Here is a 24,408-nt window from a genome sequence, read left to right as displayed (position 1 = left end):
AAGCATATGCGCTACGCTACACAGCCTCACAGAGGGCAGTGACTGCATGAGTGGCACAAAACCTGGTTTTGCTGCTTCCCAGACAGAAGTATTTAAGTATAAATACATTATTAATTCTGCCTTCCAAATCAAGTCATGTGCATTAAGTATACCATGCTGAGAAATCTGAACATTCATTTCCCAGGCATTTAAATCTGCCATTTAGGCAGCAGTATCGTCTCAACTTCACAAACCAGTCAGTTTTTCCCTTGGATCCACAAGCTTTGCTAATATTGTTGTGGGGAGCAGTCCAAGCACAGGACTCCTTTAGTGCCCTGGCATTGCTGCCTCACTTTGCAATGAGAAATATAAATTTGGGACCTATTCTCAATCAAGAGGAGTAAATTGTAAATGAAGGCTGGGTTGATCTATGTTCCAGATTATTTCTTTCCTTTTGGGTCTTGCAAAGTCCAGGAATTATTCACAGCTGAAGACCTGCACCTCTAAAAAGGGGCAACTCTCTTCACTCTGAGTTTTACTCTCATGTCAGCTCATCGCTCAGCAGGCTATAAAGGATTCCCTCTTAAGCACCTCTGTCCTCTCAGATTTGCATGAAGAGTCTTCAAGAGTACCACAAACCTGAGGCTCCACTAAACGCAATGGGACCTGTGACCTGGCCAAAGTCTACTCCATCAAAATAACAAGCCATAAAAATGACCAGCTGTTAATAGTCATACAATATTTTGTCATTATAAATGATTAATCCTTGGAAGAGCAAGCACTCAAAGTGGGAATCCTTTTGCAACTTAATGCAATGTAACGTGCGTGGGATGGGAAGGCGAAACACTATCAAACACCGAGCAGACAAAACATGAGATATCCCAGTAAAACAGCAACTTAAAAGCATTACTTTGTTTGTCCAAAATGTTAAATGTTCAAGAGATCTGAAGTAATTTAGGAATGAAGTGAATGAGCAGCTGTGAAGAAGGATGTAATTTTCAGCTCCCAAAATAATTTAGGTTGGCTAACCTAAGAGAAAGTCATAAGCCAAGATAGGTGAAGAAGTACAGCAGCAAAATTTCTGTATTGTGGCAGTAAAAAGTAACATCCACTGGAGAGACCATCTAATCTGGCTAACTGTATAAATTCAGGAAAAAAAAAAACCACAAGAATAAAAAGAGTATTAGTATCATTATAGACAGAGCAGTTTAGTCTCTGCTCCGTTTTTACGACAGGCCATCTACTTGTACGTTGCTAAAACCAACAAGCACAGCGGAGCTGGGGTTCTCAGTCAAAGTAAGCCCGACATAATTCCAGATTGAAAATGCCAGATACCACATTAATATCTCTGGGAGAGAAAGCTGTATTTAGATATAGCCTAATTTGCAATTCTTGGTTTGGTCTAACACTGTGCATATTGAAGGATTTGTATGGCAATGCATGGAGCTGCATATATAAAGCTGTTTGCTACAATAAATGTGCTATGGACAAATCCTGTTAAAATATCAGACAAAGAAATGGCATAATTCACACATTAGTGCTAAATATACATTTCTAGACGAGGGGACGATAATGTATTTTCCAAACAATGTCACAGCTTGTTATTTTGACTAACTTACAACTAGTAATTTTCCTTAACAAATTTGATTGTTCATGGTCTCCCACATTAGTTCAATTGTTTTTTACACCATTTGCTGTTCGGTAACACATCAAAAGAGCAACGGAGCTGGTGAGGGGTCTGGAGCACAAGCCTTTGGAGGAGTGGCTGAGGGAGTTGGGGGTGTTCAGCCTGGAGAAAAGGAGGCTGAGGGGAGACCTTCTCGCTCTCTACAACTCCCTGAAAGGAGTGGGTAGATAGGTGGGGGTCGGTCTCTTCTCCCAAGGAACAGGCAATGGGACAAGAGGAAACGGCCTCAGGTTGTGCCGGGGAGGTCTAGATTGGATATTAGGAAGAATTTCTTCACCAAAAGGGTTTTCAAGCATTGGAATGGGCTGCCCAGGGAAGTGGCGGAGTCACCATCCCTGGGGATATTTAAAAGACGGGTAGATATGGTGCTGAGGGACATGGGTTAGTGACAGACTTGGCAGTGGTAGGTTAACAGTTGGACTTGATCTTAAAGGTCTTTCCAAACTTAAATGACTCTCTGATTCTATAATTCTTTGAAAATTCCGGCAATATTTATGAATGTACATAATCTTTATTTTAATGCATACTTATGAAGGTTTGTTTGTCAACTACAGAAGTCTAATGGCTGAAATGCTACTGGTTTACATTTACATTTCACCTGTAAGAAACTATTTCAAAAGACCAAATAAGAGATACTCAGAAAAGCTATTAACTCTAATAAAAGTACTTCAGCGTTTTGAGACAGTAACTTCTACAGGATGAAGTGAGATGTGGAAATTCTTACACAGTTGTAAAGCATATTGGTGGAAAAAGTCTTCATAGCATTCAAATATTTACCCTTGGAGAGGTGACACTCTAGGTTTAATAAAGACCATCTAAAGTTTTGCCTCTCCACTAGCACTGAATTGCAGAAATAGATATACTACGATATAATAGAAACACAGTCTAAGTACCAGTTGCTTTTACAGAGGTTTTAGGGAAGGGGTGAAAAAGACGAAGAGACCAACCTGAATAAGCATCCAGCTGAACTGGCAGAGGTAAAGGTAATGGGTAACAGATGCAAGGGCAGAGCAGCTCTCCTCTGAGAGATGTTGGCTCATGTAAGCAGAGGCCAGAAATGAAATCTGCAGGGAAAAAAAAAAATGAATACATGCATATTGGAATTAATTTAATAATAATATTAATGAGAAAACAATTAATTTAATAATAATAATGATTAAAAATATATATCTTCCATTTGGAAGTAAGATATACACTCAGTTACTGTTCCAGAGACTCGGGAGACATACCTTGGACATTTAATATTCACCCAAAAGAAGTGACCCTGTAACACCATGAGCCAAAAAACTAGCTTTAAACTTTTTGCAGACAACTTAGTATCCATTGCATCAACATCTGAAAAGCATATAGAGAGACTTAATATTGTTTAATATTGCTCCCCAGACTAATTGCCATGCCACACTAGACACCTGTTTTGTAACTTGAGGGTGGAGATTTTCCTCCGTGAAATCAAAAGACTCTGATTTCAGCAAGGCCAGGAATTTTACCAAGAGAACAAACAAAGTCAAGAGGCATTTACTGCGTTCAGACTGTCAGACGTGTAGCAATATCATACCCCATCACATACGATAGTAACATCGGGCAAAAGGGAGTAAGCATTTCTTCTGTTGCCTAAGAACAGAGCAGGATTTCACACTCACAAGGCAAATACATTTTTTTTCCACCAACACACCAAACGTCAAAGGACTATACATGGGCCGCATAAGTAGCCACTGCATTGTCTAAGGAACAAAGGTATTCCAACTCTGACTGCGAGGAATGTTGCTAACCAATTTCAACATAGCATTTAACATGAAAACACAACTCTGAATTTTTGACCTCTGTCTCTCTGGATTCTTTTACAGGGGAAATAGTTCTACAAGCAGACTTCATTAAAGAATTAAAGTGTTCACATAAAGAAAGGCTCAATTTACCTTCTGAACACATGCTCTAGCTGATGATCTCTCCTTTCTTTTACAAGGAATACTACTATTTTGACCAACAGCCCGTTGACTTGTTAGTAATATCAATTCATGGCCTGTGTAGAGTGATGTTATGTGTATCAGGAGATGGGGTGGAGAAGGAAGTTAAAGTATACCAAGTAATTTGGCATAAACCTGAACATTGTATTTACAACAAAAATATGTATAACATTAGTATCGGGCAACTTGTGCGCAGTCTTTTTACTATAAAAATATCCTTATATGTATATTGCCAGATAGACACCATTATCACACCATGAAATGGAAGAATAAGAACAAGCAACGGGGCAGCAACTGAACTGAAAGCTAGTATGAGATGCATTTCATTACATAAAGGAAAAAAAATGCACTTTTAGTATTTTATGCGGGGTTCATTAGCCTTCTGCTGGGAACTGGAGTCCAACCACGGCCACATAACCATTCAGGCGTTAAGAGGTTAACGCACAGCTTAATATAGACTGCTATTTGCCAAATGTTGACGCTGCTAAAACAAACGCCATTGTCTGGAGCAGGTTAAACACAATTGAAAAACGTGTGCAATAGCTGCCTTCCACTAGGGCTAAGCACAAGAAATGTTTGTGTAAACAACTCCATAGCACCAGCCGGCTCAAACAGAACCAGAGGTGCTTTTTCCTAAAACCTGAGCAAACGCAACACTCATCTGGGTGGAGAGCCTTTACCACCTTTTGTTCTTTGAAGGCTGGTGTTTATGCCAAAGACAGACGGTTAGGCTAGAGAGGGAGACAAAGAAGGCTTGAAAACACAAAAGCAGACTGATGGGAGTCCTGCAAACACGTTTTTAGCATTTTCTGGACTGAATGTTGTCTTGAAAGCAATTTGCATCTGTAATCAAAGAAACTATCATTTCTAGCCTTTTCCTGTGTTTCAAGAAGAATTGTTTTTTAAATGTACTTTCAATAATAAAAACGAGAAGTATATTGCTATGTCAACGGTTTTCCAACCAGCACAATGCAAAGAGTCCAAATGTTTTGCTAAAAATGCATAACTTCATGGATACTGGCTCTTGTTGAAGAAATAAAACAGCAACACGGCTGAAGTAACCACTTAGCTCAGAATTTATTATAATTAATGGCATTGCAGTGTTTTACACAAAAAAAAAGGCTAAAAAGGCAAGAGGCAGAGCAACACTTACACGTTATTTTCATATAATTGTTATCTTGCATCTTGGGCAGAAAGACACAAGTGAGAATTGGACGACAACACAAAAATCAAATGGCAGACCATGTTTTGAAACGTTGGGAGAAAATCCTTTGTTTATCTACACTGTTCTGACAAATGCTGGCTACCTCGGCACTTACAGCTTAAAGCAATGCACTGAAATTTAGTAGAAACACATGGAGTGCAGGACACTGAATAGACCTTTTCCCCATAACACTGAGGCCATCAGGGAAACATACAAAAACCCCACCTTCCAAACAAATTGTTCTTTAGACCTAACTGCATCATGTCTTCTGTACTTTGCTTAGTTTTTAACTGCAGCGGGCAATCTTTTGTAATTATGAACCTATTACTTTAATAAGCAAAATAGGTACAATGTATTGGAATAAGTTGTTCCCTCCTGGAACATTAAAAAATATGTACTGGATGTGTCCCTTTTGGGACCAGTTGTTCAGAGCCCTTTTTACAGAGATCGTATGATTTTAGATACCTCTTTTCAAATGATCTTTGTAACCTGCCATTTGGTTTTATACGGAAATGACAACATGATGCTGCTTCATGGAACTTATAAAGGTGGTCAGTCTTGAACCAAAATGATTTAACTAAGGGATAACAAGTGACTTTAGTCACTCAAGTAGCAGGCTACTAATTTTGTTAATTTGTGTGCGATAGATCTGTGCCACATTCAAAATGACAGTGATAGTGCATCACTCACAAGGTTCCTCCTGACAAGATAAAAAAAAAAGTTTAAAAATAAAAAATGACAAATTAATGCACTTCTGTTAAAGAGCAAAAAGATCTTTGTCAGGATCCCATCTGTCAGTCATTTACTCAGTTAATGACACAAAGGATATCTGATTAATTAACTGCAATTCCTTTGTAACTCTAAGACAATTACCTGACCATTACTTGAAGGAAATCAGCACCTGGATATTCAAGCTAACTCAGAATCACAGAATCACAGAATCATCATGGTTGGAAAGGAACTCTGAGATCACCGAGTCCAACCATACACACACAAAAAACCCCTACGATCTTGGGCACTAGAGCATGCCCTGAAGTGCCATGTCTACACGTTTCTTAAATACCTCCAGGGATGGCGACTCCACCACCTCCCTGGGCAGGCTGTTCCAGTGCCTGACCACTCTCTCAGTAAAGTAATTCTTCCTAATATCTAATCTAAACCTCCCCTGCCCCAACTTTCCACCATTTCCTCTGGTCCTGTCATTATTCCCTTGGGAGAAGAGGCCAACACCCACCTCTCTACAACCTCCTTTCAGGTAGTTGTCAAGGTCTCCCTAGGTATCTCCCTAGGAGACCTCTCCCTGAGGTTACGCCTCAGCCTTCTCTTCTCCAAACTAAACATGCCCAGTTCCCTCAGCCGCTCCTTGTATGACTTGTTCTCTAGACCCCTCACCAGCTTGGTGGCTCTCCTCTGGACACGCTCCAGCACTTCAACAACTCATCAACACCGAACTATAAAAGAATAAAACCAGATGATTTACAAAACTCTGCATTCCGGTATGAAGAAGAGTGGTTTTGATATGCTTTTTCCAAGCAAGAAGCTGTCCCAGAACATCACTGCTGGTTAAAAGTTTCCAGCCTGCACTTATTCATGGTCAGTTTATATCTATTTGTTCTTCTGTTGGAAGCCTCTCAGGTTAAACAGGATTTCCTCCTGCTTGGGGTTTGCGCTATCATGAATCCACGGAAAGCAGCAGTATTCTCCCTGAGACCTCATTTTTTCCAGGTTAAATAAGCCGATCACAGCAGAGCGCAGCACTCTGTGGAGATGCCTGAGCGGGGATGGGACAGCAAAAGTGCTTTCGCTCCATGAACAGAGCATCTGGATTGTTTCTCCAAGTAATCCTGTGTACTGTGATGTGTAATGTATACTCAGACGTGTGAAAACTTGACCTTCTGCAAAACCCTTTGCAACTTTCATACCACTTCCATCATCCTTCTCTACACTGGTGCCACTTTGAGTCTCTCCTTGGCAAAAACATGTACTCAGGCTTGGATGGAGAAGAGCTGCTGAGGTCTCACAAGATTCTCATCCAACAGTTTTCTTATCTCCCAATTTACCATGCAAATACTTCTTCTGATAAAAGTAATACCTTGGTGGTCATCTGGAACGCGCAGTTTTTCTTCTTGTTTCCAGCTGACTACCTCTTGCCACAGAGTTAAAGTTTTGCTGTTGGCCTGCAAGGTATGACTTTTTCACCTTGTTCTAGGAAATATCCCTGTATTTCACACTTCGGTCTTCAAAGCTACTCACATCTTTCTGTATGCTTCCCCACTACTGCCTCGTAGTGTCAGTGCTTCTCTGCTTTCTGCCATCAGTGCATTTTACCCGGACACGTTATTTTCTGTCCCACAAACTAGTCCTTGAAGATCAATTAAATACCTCTCTTCGTGCGCCACTCTCTCATTAGCTCTCTTCTCCCATTAGTCTGTCTCTTCCCACATCTGAGTTCTTGGACTAATCCTCCTCCATTATTATTTTTTTTTTTACTAATTATGCAACATATCATGCATTTTACTGCATTTACCTCATCAAAGAACTATCAGACAAGTCTGGCGCGATCTAAGTATAAACACACGGGAGTCTTATTCTCCGCTTCATTTATCGCTATGTCTTTTGATAGAATTTTTTTCTGAACTCTTACATGCTTTTGAGACTGAATTAATGGGCCTTCTGTTGCCAAGATTATTTTTTTTACTATATATCACTTTTAATATATAATTTCCCAGTCACATGGGGGCCCCCTGAAGTGAAGGATTTGTTAAAAGCACTTCCTGCAAGACCTGCAAAATATCACGCCAGCATTTTCAAAGTTGGGAATGGGGACCTTTTTGATCCAACCTATGAATGTACCTATCCTTTGGGTTCTCCTTCTACCTCAATAGCCATAACCGCAGTGCTACTAACTCTATGCAGCACCTTGCCTTTATCCCGATGGTGATCCTTAACATCACTACCTTCTCTGAAAATGTGAAGATTTTCATTTTGTTTCTTTGGAGTCACATTTAGTATATTTACTTTTCCTGCCTCATTGCAAGTGTTTACCAGAAATTTTACATTATTTTCTCTTCATTTGTATAACGTAAAAAAAAAAAATTGACAAAGATTCCACACAAGAAGATTCCAGTATTGTCAACCAAATCAAACATACATGGCGTATTCATTGATGATGTGAGGACATCAATCATCAATCAACTTTGCAACAATAAAAGACTTCATTAAAATCTAAGTTCAGAATTAGCAGAATTAACAATTAGTCCTTGTTAATTTACAGATAAATTTACAGAGAAAGCAATGAGTCTGATGAAACTTACCTTTTGAATATTGTATAAAATAGAAAAAGGAAAGACCTGAAGACTGAAGCAACTTACCAGTCAGGTAAACTGTAACCATTCTATGATTCTATGATTATAATTACAACTTGCCATGGTAAGTGCTGGAATGCTACCATATGATGGAATTTAAAATGAGGATACAGCATGTGACACGTGAAAAAGAATATTATCTCTACTTTGAACCAAAAGGTGGAAGTACTGAATGTCTTCTTTACCTCAGTCTTTCCTAGCAAGATTAGCCTTCAGGAATCCCAGGTCTCAGAAACGAGGGAGTAAGGTGGAGGAAGAAAGATGCACCCTTGGTGGAAGAGGATCAGGTCTGAGAATACTTCAGCAAACTGGATCACGGGGCCTGATGGGATGCACCCACAAGTGCTGAGGAGGCTGGCAGATGTCATTGTGAGGCCACTCTTGGTAATATTTGACCATGGTGACTAGGAGAAGAGCCCAAATATTGAAGGAAAGCAAATGTCACCTGCATCTTCAAGAAGGGCAAGAAGGAGGACCCAGGCAACTACGGGTTGGCCAGCCTCACCTCCATCCATGGAAAGGTGATGGTGTAGCTCATCCTGGAAACCATTTCCAGGCACATCAAGGGTGAGAAAGTCATCAGGTGAAGTCAGTGTGGCTTCACCGAGGGGAAGTCATGCTTGACCAACTTGATAAACTACTGTGATGAAGTGACTGACTTGGTAGATGAGGGTAGAGCAGTGGATACTGTCTGCCTGGACTTTAGTAAGTCCTTTGACACTGTCTCCCCTAAGTCCTCATAGACAAGCTGTTGATTTATGAGTTGGATAAGCAGACAGTGAGGTAAGTTGAAAACTGGCTGAACGGCGAGGTCCAGAGGCGATGATAAGTAGTGCAAACTCTAGTTGGAGGCCAGTGATTAGTGGTGTTACCACAAGGGTCAATACTGGGTCCGGTCCTGCTTAACATCTTCACTAATGACATGGATGATGAGGCAGAGTGTATCCTCAGGACATTTGTATATGACAAATCAAATGGGAGAAGTGGCTGATACAGCAGAGGTTTGTGCTGCCATCCAGAAGGACCTACACAGGCTGGAGAAAATGGCTGACAGGAAGCTCACGAAGTTCAAAAGGGGAAGTGCAAAGTCCTTGGAATTTGGAATGACCCCATGTACCAATACATTTTTGTGGCTACCCAGCTGGACAGCAGCTTGGCAGAAAAGGCCCTGGGTGCCCTGATGGACACCAAGTTGAACATGAACCAGCAATGTGCCCTTGGCTAATGGCATCGTGGGCTGCATTAGGAGCAATGGTGCCAGCAGGTTGAGAGAGATGATCTTTCCCCTCTGCTCAGCACTCATGAGGCTACACCTCGAGTCCTGTGTCCAGTTCTGGGCTCCCCAGTAAAAGAGAAATGTCGGTCTACTGGAGAGAGTCCAGCAAAGGACCATGAAGATGATTAAGGGACAGATCATCTCTCCTATGAGGAAAGGCTGAGACAGTTGGGACTGTTCAGCCTGGAGAAGAGAAGGAGGGTGTGGGGGGTGTGGGGATCTTATTTATGTATATAAATACCTAAAGGGAGTGTGCAAAGAGGATTGAGCCAGGCAGCGGTTTCAGTGGTGCCCAGTGACAGGCCCAGAGACAACAGGCATACACTGAAACACAGGAGGCTTCACCTGAACATCAGGAAATGCTTTTTCACTGTGAGGGTGACTGAGCACTGGTGCAGGTTGCCCAGAGAGGTGATGGAGTCTCCATTCTTTGAGAGCCCAGACCCAACACACAAGGAACTACACACATTTGCAGTGGCACCAACGATAAACTGGGCAGCACACATTTTTCATGAACTCTACTGAACAGGTAGCATTTTTTCCCTGTGTTTAACGTTTTAAGACTGATAACGGCCAATGATTCCTAACAGACATCCAAAATTCTGGATTTAAGATTGCATCTTGTCTTCCACTAGTGGTTTTGAACCTGTTTGGAAAATACTGCATTAAAATGGTTAACATTGTGGCATCCCTTCAGAACCATTCCACAGAACTGCAGTGAAACCGATTAATTTGGAATACTTTGATGAAATAATATTCCTTTTCTATTTTTAATTAAAGGAGATTTTTTTCCTTTACATTTTGTGGCAAACCACATCACATAATCTATTCCTACTCAGAGAATATGCAACACCCAACGAGGAGGACAGGAATGTTTTTCTGTAGAAATCCAACAGTAATCAATTTACCAGGTACTCCTCAACTTGAACCAGTCTGCCTAAAGATTCTGTCCCCAATTTTCAGCCTGAAAATGCATTAAGTACTGAAAAATTAATTTTACAATTTTTATTAATTTTTATAATTATATTAGCTACACAATGCCATCAAAGGCTGGATGGGGCTTTGAGCAACCTGATTTAGTGGGAGGTGTCCCTGCCCATGGCAGGGACTTGGAACTTAATGATCTTAAACTTGATTTATAATTTTAAGAACTGCAAAAATATTTTTATGTGGGGAAAACAAGCCTGAGAGTAATAACCTTTTCTTTGGACAGTAAGAAGAGCTGAAAAGGCAGCATGTCTTGCCGGGTGGAGCAAAAAGGTGGAGCACACCTTGCTGTGCAGTAGAGAAAAAGCTGTGGGGAAGGCCAACCCAAACAGATACAAAAGCACCGAGCAGCAGAAGAGCACACATTTGGCTCTGGAGGAGCACACAGAGCTGGGGCCTGCCACATCGGCTCAGGAGAGATTTCTGTAATTTCTGTAAATTCCTCTTTCACTGTACAAACTCAAGAAGCTTTAGGTGTTGTCTTCTTCTGGACAGATATGTCTTAATGCCTTACAGCAACGGATCCTAACAGTTGTCATTTAACTTCTTTTCAAATTAAATAAACTTCTCTTTTATCAATTTTATTTTTTTTCTTTTACTAATTCAACGATTATATATTTGTTCCATGTAGGAAAAGGTTGCCTTTCCTATAAAGCTTGTTTACGTGCATTTCTAATAAAAAAGAAAACAAAACAAAGAGCCCAAACACATTCTATCTGTCATTATACCAAACCAATTTCAACAGAGGAATAGTATCAAAGGCATAATTTAGAGTGCTGTTTCTTTTGTTGGACTTAATTGCAATGAACAATAATGTAGGAAAATAAACACATTAAAACTCCTGTGTCCTCACCAAATTGCTCTCTTCTGCTTTGAATTTACTTTATATGGGTAAAAAAGGGGTTCCCTCCTTGAACACAGGGATGCTGCTTAATAATAGTGCACATGAATCATACTTTTTGTTGCAGCTCAGTAGGTCAGGACAGCACTGATGTAAGCCAAGTGTTTTTCTTGTGTTTTGTGTTCTGATATTAAATGCCAGGACAAAAATACCAACAAAGGATGTATAAAAAAAAGTTGCAGAGATTTATGGACACTAGCAAAAATTCTAAGTCACTCTTCCTGGAAAAAGTAACAATACAACACACAGCACGTTTCACAGCACAGAAAAAAAAAGGTTATATAATTTAGAGGATTAAAAACACAGTGTTTAACTGGGTCAAAAGAGAAGTTTGATAACTAACTTTTCATTTCATATTTATTCTGCATTAATGATGCTAAAATGAGCAGTTAAAGTTTTCCTTTGTGAATTTACACAAATGCTAAATGACTTCAGTGGTCACTGAATTGTTGCAGAAATTACTGTAATTCAGAGAGTGGTGCTTTATAAGTGACACCAGAAAGAAACAATACATGTGGGTTTAGCTTTATTTCTGGCTTCAGTTAAATCAGTGAACATATATATTAAAAAATAAGTGCTTTATGAACAGCAGCTCTGAAGTGTTACTGTATAACTTGCATGCATTGTGTATCTTAGAGAGATTTTTGTGTTTATGAGTTATTCGCCTAAAGTATGTTGACTATATATCACTGTAAACTGGCACTTTAAGAAAAGCCACACAGCTGACTAAAATAAAACCGCTTGAAATGCCGATGGTATATTTACAACAGAGTGACCCACGGCGCTTCTGTGTAAAGATGTTTACACTTTATTAAGCAGCAGCAGAACTGGCAACCACGTTAAGCAGCGATTAGGCATCAGCAACCATATGTTACTGGTTCCCTTCCCCCAGCTGAGCAGGACACCAGTTGGTTTCATCCTGGGTTCAGTCCCTGCCCTCTTCACTTCCCATTTTTAGGCTCAGGAACCCTTTTTTTGCAGGCTTTTAGTGGGTCCCAAACCATTTATTTTTATATACAGAGTCACAACAGCGTCTCTGGCACAGTACCCTATAAAGGCAGTCCCTATTATCACCTCCTTTTAGATCTGGGACAAAGATGCACGTTGCTTTGTCACTCATTACAGAACACAAGCCAGACCTCTTGAGTCCTGCTGCAAGATCCTCAGCAACACAACCCTTTCATCATAATGATGCAAACAGAGACTGAAAAAGCCTCTTTTCAAACCCGTCAAAAATATATCCAGAGTCTTTTCCAGTTTCAAGTACCCAGACACAGCTCAGGACAGGCTGAATATGCTGATTTGGTAGGTCCAAAAGAAGGTCTTCTGATGGATGTTGACTTTCTATGGTAGGATCTGCCTTGCATTGTTTCCCATCTAGAAGCTCAGATCTGCCATGACAGATTAATTGGCTCTAGAAGCTTCTCAAGTGGGATCTACATACATTTAGTGGTTAGATCGACTAAAACTCTTAATAAAGTGAATTTTCACTTCCTCCATCTCTGGACATAGTTTTTCTTAAAGTTCGGGGGTAAGTTTCCTTCAATAATTGTACACAGATTTGACAGCATGACCATTTGTTACCTCTAAACTGAACTTAGGACTGCATCCAGGGTCAGCGATATGTGATGTTGAGTAAGTGAAATTACTGTAAGGGAAACACACCTGTTTACTCCTGATGCTTTATGTAAATAATTAGAAATGGTCAATGCCCCATGCCCCGTGGTCGATGCCCCAAGCCTCTCGGTGTTTAAGAGGCATTTGGACAATGCCCCTAAAAATATCCTTTATCTATTAGTCAGCTCTGAAGTGATGAGGCAGTTGGACTAGATGATCATTGTAGGTCCCCTATAACTGTAACTATTCTATTTTTTCTACTATATTTTTGAAATAACCTGAAGTAAAAAAAAATAAAAATCACTCCCCAAGGTGTAGATGTTGGCTGGAGTAATCTGCAGCTCTCTTTCCAGCTGTATGCTCCCAGGAGATGTCCCCCTTGCAGGAATCACACCACAGGGTAGGGCAGACTCACCGTAAACCAGGCTCAGGATGCAATCAGGGTGCCCCTTGACTTAATATTTTAAGTACAGTAGCAGAGATCTCCCATACTTCTCTATACAGCCAGCCATCTGAGACGGAGGAGTATTTATCTATCTTCTTTACAAAGAAGTAGCCAAGCTGTAATTACAGACACATACTGTCTTCTGGCTTCACTTTTCTTCAGTAGCAAACCTCTGCCTAGAGATTAGTCCCCTTATTCTGACCTGGAGATCATCTTGAGGGGCTTTTCTTTGTCTTCTCCAGTTAAAACACTGACTGGGTTAAGCAAAGACCACCTAGTTAAAACTGTTAATCGTAATCTGAGTCATGTTTACAGAATCATCGGCTGCGTAGGCAGCTCTAAAAAGCAGGTACACCAAAAATGTAACCTGTAGCAGAAGGCTGCTGATGGTGAATGGTTATGCCTTTCACCAGCAGCTCTGTTGGTAGAGTGCATGCTCTCTAGAGTCTTGAGAAAAAAGAGAGGTTAACGTACAGAAAGCAAGACCTTCACAAGACTATGGGACCTGTCTTCATCCATCAGTTGGAAGAGCTATTCTGGGATGAAGTCTGGTGTGATATGAAAGAATATTTAACTGAAGCAGTTTTGCCAGAAGCTCTTCGCACATAAAGAGAAATTTACTGAACACAAGCCAAGTATTCTTCAAGAAGTGCTAACAGGTAAGTTCCCTAGTTCTAGTATTACTTGTAACCTATGATATTAAAGAAATGCTGGTCTTATTTAAATATTTATGTCAATCTTTGATCCAGATTCCTTCTAAATGTCAAAATATGGCCTAGAGAATGATCAGTGTCAGAACTGAACTGATACAACGGTATAGTCTGTTGTGATATCAGTATCTTCAGCTGCTGCTTTCTCTGTGCAGCAGGCTTTGTAATTACAGAGCAGAAGAAGGTGGTTTCCCTCTCCAACAGAAACAGAACACAAAACTTTCGGATTTTGTTGTGTTAATGGAATTGATTTTTGAACCCACAATAATCAATGTGAGTTAGTAAATAGCATAGGCTCTAGCAAGCAGTAAAGGTTTAAGATGATTCCACTTGAAGACAGGACTTTTCAGATGCATGTAATGAAAACCATCGTGAGCATGCCAGCTGACAGAGATAATTAAATAGCATTAAATAATGTCTTCGTAGTCACAGTTTATCTGTTCTGTACAGACTCACCTCATCTGTAAACAAGCGGGGGGAGAACTGGGTCACTAGTGCTCTGAGCAATAACTTAGACTAAAAACAGACAAACAAAGAAAAATGCATTAAATATGCCAAAAAGATAAGGATCCTAGAACTATGACTAACCTAAAGCAATAACATAGATTAAGTATTAAGTACAACTTTTAGTACACAAACAGCATTGTAGAAATAAGTTCCAGAGTGCGGTTCAAGTATTTATAGAAGTTGTATCCTGCTGCCACGGACTTTGTTCGGGGGTACAGACTGAATCGCTTTTTCAAACTCAAACATAGAAACTTCCTTATCGAGCTAGAATCTGTCCTCTGTGGCTTTGCCAACATGTCAAAATGAACTGCAGAGAAAGTCACTTATTCCTAAAATAACTGTTGTTCTAATTGTCTTCAGGCAAAAGCAATTTAAAATAAACTGATGTTTATTCTGGAATAGTGCATCTATATATGAAAATTGTCTGAAAAATTACTCTGTAATGCCTAATTTGCTGTTTCGATATTTAGTGACTGGAGGTTCTGGCGAGCACTAGGGAGTATAGTGTTTTCTCTAGTAGTCTCTCATAGTTTCTCATGTATAACGAGAATGCAGAACACACATTAACCTCTTTTTCTACAGCAAGCGAGCTTGCAGATAGTAGTCAAAAGCCAGGCTTACCAAAATTTCTAAAAATAAAAAGTGATTCAAGTTTATTTTTTTTTTAAATGACCTCTCAAAAGTTATTAAAGGGACTTTTATTAAAACAGTAATGTAGATATAGATTTTTGTATTTAAAAAGTAACGAACTATTCTCTGTATTTTATCTAGTAAGTTAGTCAGCCATGCTCAAGGCTGGGCTGTGTAGGTTCATATGGTCTAATTCCAGTTTCATGGTCAGCATCTCCTGCCAAATGATAGAAGAATTTGAGCACAAAATTCTGTACTGTCATTGTCAGCTGCTTTTTGCATGTTTCTGTCTAAATTACTCATAATTTGAAACATTAGTTTGGTAAACTAGTTCCAGGGGACCCTGGGAACGAAGCACTTAAACATACTGCATGCTTTGGGAACCATTTTTATCATATTTTTATTTATTATCACACTTTTTAGTTTCAAATTTCTGATGCGCACTTATGGAACATTGAAATCAGCTCGTTGAGAATGGCTGTCCCTTTATTCAGAGTAAGAGAAATAAAAAGGCGATCTGCTTTCTACATTTAAGAGATGTTTAATCTTTCTTGCCCAAAGCAGAGCCAACACCCAGTAATTTGGACTTACCATATTCAACTGGAGCTGAATTTTAAGCACTGTAAGTGTTCTGAAGCTACAGTAGGTAAAACACATTATAACTTTCAAATTTTGTGACTAAAGATGTGTACTAGTGTCCTCGCATTCTCTCATTTATACATACTGCTCTCGCTGATTCTTTCCAACATTTTTAATGTTATTTCAATGGCTTTAGGTTTCGATATGCGTAATGGTCACAGGATTGACTGGTGACTCGTATCTCAGAAGCTGTGGGACACAGGCTTGCCTTTCTGTATCTCACCTTGTATAGACCCCCTTGGTCCAAAAGTCTTTAAACTTTATCCCTGGGCTTTAACTGAAAACAGACAAAATATCCAAAATACCCTGCTCTAATCATACCTGAACAGGAACAGAAATGCACTCACTCGTAACTCATTTTCCAGTGAATCTATTGACGAGACAGGAGTTGCAGATATGGTAAGACAGGACAAGAAACAACTTGTAGGTTCCCTGTTTCATCAGACCCATGTAGTGACTGTCAGAGGAGGACATTCGATGTCCTGGGGCAGATGGGGAGAGCACAGAGGCAGGGGACTGACTCTGTCACCCATCAGAAAGTGCATATTAAGGTGGGACAGGGTGATAATGTGCTTCTGCATCTGGCACTTTCCCCTGAAGATGATACACACACTCCGAGCTGCTTTTGAGGTCTTCTCCTGTCTTGAAATACCTCATTTCCTTGCCCAGAAGGTGATGATGATGTAGAGGTGGTGATTTGAGGCAAGCCTCATGCTCGATTTAAGGGCACGGTGGCAGGTTTAGTCCCACAGTACTTGAGTCAGATGTGCAGACGTGGGACAGGCCACATACAACAAAGGGGTCTGAAAGTAAAATAGTAGGTGACTTCCTGAATAGAAGTCACCAGTTGAAAAAGAGGGTTTACAGTCACTGCAAGAAATGAGCAGGAGAACTTGGAGACCTGTAAGAACCCAGTTTAGGGTTTAGCCTAAATCTAGCAGGGAACACGCAGCACAGACCCCACACTAAAGGAAATCTTCAGCATTCAGACAGAAAATCTGGGTTTAAAGTATTCTTGACCAAAGCAAAAAGGCCCTTCTGCGGCTGGACTGCAAGTAGGTGTGGGGCAAAGTGACAACTCTGGATCAGTCATGAAAATCCCTCAGGGAAAAAGGAAAAAACAGCCAGAACCTGTGGCTTCAGAATGAATTTCTCAAAGCCTCACACTGGTACGAACGAGGCAGCTTCGCAGTTATCAGGGACCTTTCAAGCTCTCACCTGAATGAGGAAAAAAAAAGTATTGCATCCGAGTAAAGCTGAAATTGTGATTTGGGTCTACTTACAACATCCTCGAGTTGTAGGAATATATTTTAAAAGGAAAATTCAGACTCCAGGGCATAGTTCTGTCACAAGCTATCTATCTCCAAATTATACGGCCTTTATATTGCAAGGATTCACTCTCAGGGGCGGGCAGGTAAAAACGGGTCCGCACAGCTTTCCTGGCACTGCCAATTCAACTGGCTGGGAAAATAAATCCTCCTAGGGAGAGATATCATTATTTACATCAGCTGTAAGCGGCTTTCAGACTCTTTTACGATTGCTGGGCATCGGTAGGGAGGCTCCAGTCACGATTGCCACCTGATTGCAGAGATCAGACACCACACGTGAGAAAGACCACATGAGGCTGTCAAGACAACTTCAGGAAGACCGGATTTGTGTTAGCATCCAGCAGGATTTGAGCCCAAATGTTTTTTGTCTGTTTTTTTTTTTAAAAAAAAAAAAACACCTCTCTCAAACAAGGCTGTTACGTGATAAAGTGAAAATTATTCCTGTTTCCTTAAGTATCATTTATTCATTATTCAAAAAGATGAACTTCTGGCCTTGACACAGATGCAACTTACTGTGACAAGAAGAAGGAATAACGCCACTGAAGGGAAGGGGGGACAGGATGGATACTAACTATAAGATGGAGAGTGTCCCCATCCCCATCCCCTCCTCTCCCGGGCTTTTGTTCCCAGGCCCAGCAGCATCACTCCGGCTCTCGGAGGCTCCTCTGATTAACCTGGTAGCTGCCAGATAGTGCAGGACACATTTTAATAAAAAGAGCATGACCGAGGGCTAAAGAACAGCCTTTTTTTTAGTGCAAATACTTTGGTTTATCTTAGTTGTAATGTTAGTTACTTATAAGTTCTTCCGGCTCTAGCAGTGAAGAAGCACAACCCCCCAGCCATTTACATTTAATCCATTAAAACTGCATTTAATGATTCTAATTTCATGATCCACTGGCCCTATCTTGTAAGAAAAACAAAGCCCATTACTAATAGGGCAGTAATTTTAGAACCATCTTCTGTTTCATTTTGTCAGACTGAAACCAGAAAAAGTAACTGGAAACATTTCAAGTTCTTTTCCAAATGAACCTCCTTGCACAAAAACTGCCGTTAGAGAGGGAAGTATTTCACATGTGATTAAGAGGCTACTGAATTTTTAGGCTCAAAAATAACGTCTTCCACTGTACCTTCTGCAATGTTAAGGAAAGCTTGTCACATATAATAGCCATACATTTATATTTTTTAAAAAATGACAGTAAAACTGATATCCAGACCATTCTATGTACCAGCAGTTGACTGAGAAAATAAGCTGCAAGGATAAAAAACATCTTCTGTGACTTTGCAGGATATAATGCAGTGCAACAGAGAACTCCCTCCAAATAACAACTCGACACAGCACTCAGAGTGAGAGGAATCAATATTTCTGCCTTAATAATTTTTTTTTTTTTTTGGGGGGGGGGGGGTATCGTTTTAAACACTGAATATGCTCCTGCCACTGATAGCGCAGAGGTGAATTTTCCCTTGATAGGCAGAGTCAATCAACTTCATATCTGAGTTCTTTAAAAAAAGGAGCTATTTGCGAGCCGCCCAGCCCGGTTTACATTCCTTCCCCCAGGTGACTGCAGCTCCTCTGCAGCGCTCTCTCAGCGGCAAAACCCAGGGCTGTTTACCTTCAGCAGGCCCCAAAAAACACGAATATTTCTCACGGATGCGTGGTAACTCTGCAGGCAAGAGGAGCCCAGGCAGAAAACTGGACAGGCTGGAGAGGTGGGCCCAGATGAACCTCGTGAGGTTCAACAAAAGCAAGTGCAGGATTCTGCACCTGGGAAGAAACAATCCTCAGTATAAATACAGACTGGGGGATGAGGTATTGGAAAGCAGCCCTGAGGAAAGGGACTTGGGGCTGCTGATGGAGGAGAAGCTGGACATGAGCAGGCAATGTGCTCTCGCAGCCCAGAAGGCCAATCACATCCTGGGCTGCATCAAAAGAAGCGTTGCCAGCAGATCCAGAGAGGGGATTCTGCCACTTTACTCTGGTGAGACCTCACCTGGAGCACTGTGTGCAGGTCTGGAGCCCTCAATATAGAAAGGACATGGACCTGATGGAGCGGGTCCAGAGGAGGGCCACCAAAATGATCAGGGGGCTGGAGCACCTCTCCTATGAGGACAGGCTGAGGGAGCTGGGGTTGTTCAGCTTGGAGAAAAGGAGGCTCCGGGGAGACCTCATAGCGGCCTTCCAGTACCTGAGGGGGGCCTACAGGAAGGCTGGGGAGGGTCTGTTTACAAAGGCCTGCAGCGACAGGACGAGGGGCAATGGTTTTAACTTAGAGAAGGCCAGATTTAGATTGGATATTAGGAAAAAGTTCTTTACCACGAGGGTGGTGGAACACTGGAACAGGTTGCCCAGGGAGGTGGTTGAGGCCCCTTCCCTTGAGATATTCAAGGTGAAGCTTGACGAGGCCCTGGGCAACCTGGTCTAGTTGGGGGTGTCCCTGCTGACTGCGGGGAGGTCGGACTAGATGACCTTTGGAGGTCCCTTCCGGCCTGGACCAATCTATGAATCTATGAATCTATGAATCTATGAAAAGGGAGTTCTGGAAGCCAGCTCTGAGGAGCGTGCGCTTAAACCCCTCGCTCCAGGAGAAGGGGCCCGGAAGAATGGCTCTGTGGACGGGTGCAAGCAAACACCCTCTCTGCTTAACTGATAGCTCTAAAGCCATTAATCACCACATTTACTTTCAAGATGTGAACAAAAGCACTTTTTTCTATCGCCTTTTTTTTTTTTTTTGCCTTTCTTTTTTTTTTTTCCTAGGAACACGGTATTATCCTCTTTATCTTCCATTGCAACACAAGCCAAACACAGAGAATGTTTGTCTTAAACTGCCCCACATCTGAAACCTGTCTCCTTTTAGAGATTGGTTCTGTATTTAGTCTCAACATTTTGCTTGTTCCTACAGAAACAGGGATGTTTTTGCTGTGACCAAGTGCTTCAAACGCTTCCTATGCTCCACTATACTAATAATAGCAATTGCTCTCCTCAGACCCCTCCCATGTGTTAAATTAATCAACACTAGAAGGTCAAACGTGCATGAAGTAGCTTATGAACATTAATTTATTAACTGAAGTGACCTCACCACCACGTTTTGCTTTTCTGTTTCTTCTTAATATGTTCATGTAGTCAATTACTATCACTGGAATAACTTCTGAACTCCAAGGCTGGATTGGTTCCATAGTGCATTTGTGGATGAGCATGTTTGCATTCGCTTCTCCACAGCAAAAAGCTGAATTTTGCCATTTCAGAGAAAACAATTTCCTTAGTTAACCTCTGGCCAAGAAGGCCAACAGCATCCTAATCTGTATCAGGAACAGCGTGGTGGGTAGGACTCAGGAGGTGATCGTCCCCCTGTGCTGGGCACTGGTGAGGACCCACCTCGAGGGCTGTCTCCAGTTTTGGGTCCCTCACCACAAAAAAAGACATTGAGGTGCTGGAGCGTGTCCATAGAAGGGCAACGGAGCTGGTGAGGGGTCTGGAGCACAAGTCTTGTGAGGAGCGGCTGAGGGAGTTGGGGTTGTTCAGCCTGGAGAAAAGGAGGCTGAGGGGAGACCTTCTCGCTCTCTACAACTCCCTGAAAGGAGTGGGTAGATAGGTGGGGGTCGGTCTCTTCTCCCAAGGAACAGGCAATGGGACAAGAGGAAATGGCCTCAAGTTGCGCCAGGGGATGTTCAGGTTGGATATCAGGAACAATTTCTTCACTGAAAGGGTTATCAAGCATTGGAATGGGCTCCCCAGGGAAGTGGTTGAGGCACCAACCCTGGAGATATTAAAAAGACAAGTTGACATGGTGCTCGGGAATATGGTTTAGTGTTGGTGGTGGGTTTTTTGGGGTTTTTTTTGGGGGGGGTATTTTTTTTTTTTAGGTTGGACTAGATCATCTTAAAGGTCCCTTCCAAACCTCGGCGATTCTGTGATCTGCACAGGTATCCTGCCCTCTCCCTCTCTGCTCCCACCCACCCCAAGCCCCTTGACACGGCAAGGATGGACCTTCTGCCACCCGTGGCCACTAGCCAGGTTGCATGAAGATCAGCTTCAATTTGCATTGCATCTCGCTGCACCCAGATGTGATTCCATCTGCCTTATGCTTTAAGTCAGCCTCACACGAGCTCTAGCTCGGGCTCCAAAAGCTGCACAGCTTGGCTAACGCCGTGGAGCGCTTTGAGAAGACAAGTCTTGCTGAGTCCCAGGTTGGTTTGAAGACAAAGCAAAGCGTACTCTTATGTCTGCCAGGCAAGGACTGCACGGGCACATCCTCGCCCTCCTGATGAATAAAATTTCACTGAAAAAGGTTAGGTTCATAGGCTTCATTTTTTTTTTTTTTTGGCATTGCGCAGCCACTGGGATGGGAGCGCAGGGAGAAGTATTAGGTGAAAAAAAGTAGGGTTCTCCTAAAATTTTCCAGCAATTGCAGGAAATGCCGTAATGGTCCCTTTGGGTCACTGGCAACTGACAAAATTTAGAGTGAAGCAAAGCCAGTCAGGGAGGTAGTGAATTTGTGGAAGCCATATAATTAGTAAAAACCACAAAAGTTGAAGGATACCAGCCCCCTTTTTCAGTGTTTCATCATTAAAAATGTGTGGATATTAGAAAATTTACCTAGTTTCTCCAGCGGTGATAGCTGGTGTAATAAAATATATTACCTTGTCCTACAAATTTTGCTGGGAGCAAACTGCAGCTACAGCAGTATGACTGCATGAATCCTACCATAATTTATCCTTATTAACATGTATATCCCTGCTTTTTATTGGGCTGGATGGAAGCGTACAGCATGAAAATAAAGAATGGGGCAAATGGGTTGAACAGCCAGGGTGTGCAGCTTCTGCCAGGCTCAACCTTCCCTGCACAGACCCACATCCCTCACTGCGGGTTTCCCTCTGCTTTCTCTGCCAGCAGCAAAGCTCAGAATTTTATTTGGGAGCAACGTTGAATGCAATTGAAAAACCTAAGTTCCACTTTTCACTCCACGGGATGAGTCATTTCAACCATTTCTTATTACGAAGTAGAAATTAATATATTTTAAAAATGGGATTATTTTCCTATGTTTTACCTCATTTTTGTGTCTTGAGTGCAAATGTAAAACCCCGAGGTCAGAAAAATTAGTATCAATGCAAAACAAATGAGCCCAAAATTCTCTTAATGCCTTTTCTCTCCATAGTCTCAAAGTTGTTTACCTAATACTTCTTTTGCTGGTATCTGTAGCATATTGCAGATACCGCTCAAGATAGAACAGTAATTCAAAACGTTTTAGGGACTGCAATATAGGGTTCCCTTTCATTCCCTCCTTAGGTAAATTAATTGTAAAAACGGTCCATGTAGGACAGGTACAAAAAGCCCCACATGCATGAAATTTAAGAAACGTCAGCCTCCTGGGGGTTGGGGCTGGAGCGTGGGTAAAGACTGCCTCTCAGTGGGCAGATCTGTGCCCTGTGAAAGTGAAAGTCATCTAATTAAGTGGAAATCCCCAACATCATACGTGTTCTAGTGGTTTTGTCACTGTCTAAGTTAAACAGACCTGGGGGGAGATTGGCAGCATTACCCAAGAAATGCAGCAATTCATGTGATTTACTATACTTTTGTGCAGTTATGCATATTACACCAGAATTCCTATACTGAAAATACAGGAGGCCTTTCTGGAAGTGAAAATTACTTTTTTTTTTTTTTCAGCTGCACACATTAAAAATTACTTGTTCTTCATATTAAAATCTACTTTGGCTAATTTTATAACTTCTATTCTCTTTTTTTTTTTTTTTTTTTTTTTCAGAAAAGATGGATATCAAGAGAAGTCTTGACAAAGGTCCCAAACTTATAATTTTACCAGGAGTATAAGCTCATTCCCCTCTAACCAAGACCATGGGTAAATAGTACTGCTCTGCTCTCAAAACCCCTAACTTGCACCAAAACTCTTTTAAATAGAATTAAAGGACACTTGCATTGACCACGAAGTAGAAAATTAACATTCAAACAAATACACCCCTCAGGAATTAACATTTAAATGAAAAACAGGAGGCGATCACTTCTCTAATATTCTGCTGATAGCGACTATGTGAAACCAAAAGACAATTCTGAAGAGATTATTATCATCTAAGTAAATACCAAGTAACTGTTTATTACCTTTGATAGCATACTCTACTATTTGACAGAGCAATGTATTTTATTTCCTGTAGAAGTAATTAGTTCAACAGTAATGCCATAAAACTGAGATGGAAATTCAAACATTTTTATAAATTTATTGGAATTTCCCCTGTGTTCATTTTTGTCTCTGAATTTTGATTCTTATTTATCATAATTTTATTACACTAATCTTTCTCACTGTTCCAGAAATGCAGAGACTTGCAAACTCTCATTATATTATCTTAAAACGCATAAAACTTCTTACTCTCGGGAAGCAATTTTGCAAATATCTACCTCCATTCAAAATAGTTGTTGTTTTTCATTACATTTAAACAACAGGGCAGAGCACATGGAGTAAAACCAAGACTGCTGTTTGCAGTGGGGGTTTTTTTGTTTGTTTTTGGTGGGTTTTTTCTTCTGTTTTGCTGTTTGCAGGCCCTGACTAAATGATGCAGCTATAGAGGTGGGGGAGAGGAAGAGGCATTAAGAGAAATGTTAAGGGTGAAATAAAGTTGCAGAAGATCAGAGGAACGTTAAATGGAGAGTTTGCAATCTGGCATTTTTAGAAAGCTCGAATCAGAGCACGGGTGGAGAGGAAAAGTCCCGGTTTGCACCCCTCAGGAAGAGAAGATCTTGGAAGCCCACCTGTTTTCCTGAAGGCCAGCTCTTTTTAGGCTCAATCCTGTGACTATGAGACACACCTTTGAAATGCGGGTTGTTCATGTTCTTTGCACAGGACTGACTTAACCAGTTTATGACCTGGCACCTCTGAAGAGGTTAGCAAGGCACACAACTTGGAGAAGAACATATTTCTAGCAGGCACTCGCATGCTCGCACTGGGACATCGCTGCATGGTGAAATCTCGAGCTTTATGCTCCAAGAGCAATCGAACACTTTTCCATTTCCTTTATTCTTCTAAAAGCTCTTTCCTCAAGGCCTGAACTGACCCTAAACAATGGAATTCAGCCAGACTGGTGGGGCATGAGTCACAGGGGAAGTTCACTTGAAAATGAGTATTCTTTGGCTTCCCCTTTTCTCTCCCACTTCCCACCGTCTTCCCTGACTT

General features: G+C 41.2%; 1 protein-coding gene across 1 annotated transcript in view; it reads right to left on the bottom strand.

Moving 5' to 3' along the window:
• Nucleotides 1–24,408, bottom strand: part of ADGRV1 (adhesion G protein-coupled receptor V1) — a 285,251-nt gene that overhangs the window by 94,096 nt on the left and 166,747 nt on the right. Inside the window, 1 exon segment of the mRNA XM_074166892.1 lies at nt 2,614–2,730. Within this exon segment, the coding sequence (XP_074022993.1) occupies nt 2,614–2,730 (117 nt within the window).

This window comes from Numenius arquata, chromosome Z (assembly GCF_964106895.1).
Source record: "Numenius arquata chromosome Z, bNumArq3.hap1.1, whole genome shotgun sequence".
NCBI lineage: Eukaryota > Metazoa > Chordata > Aves > Charadriiformes > Scolopacidae > Numenius > Numenius arquata.
The sequence above is the reverse complement of the archived record's forward strand: the minus strand, read 5'-3'. Positions and strand labels throughout refer to the sequence as shown.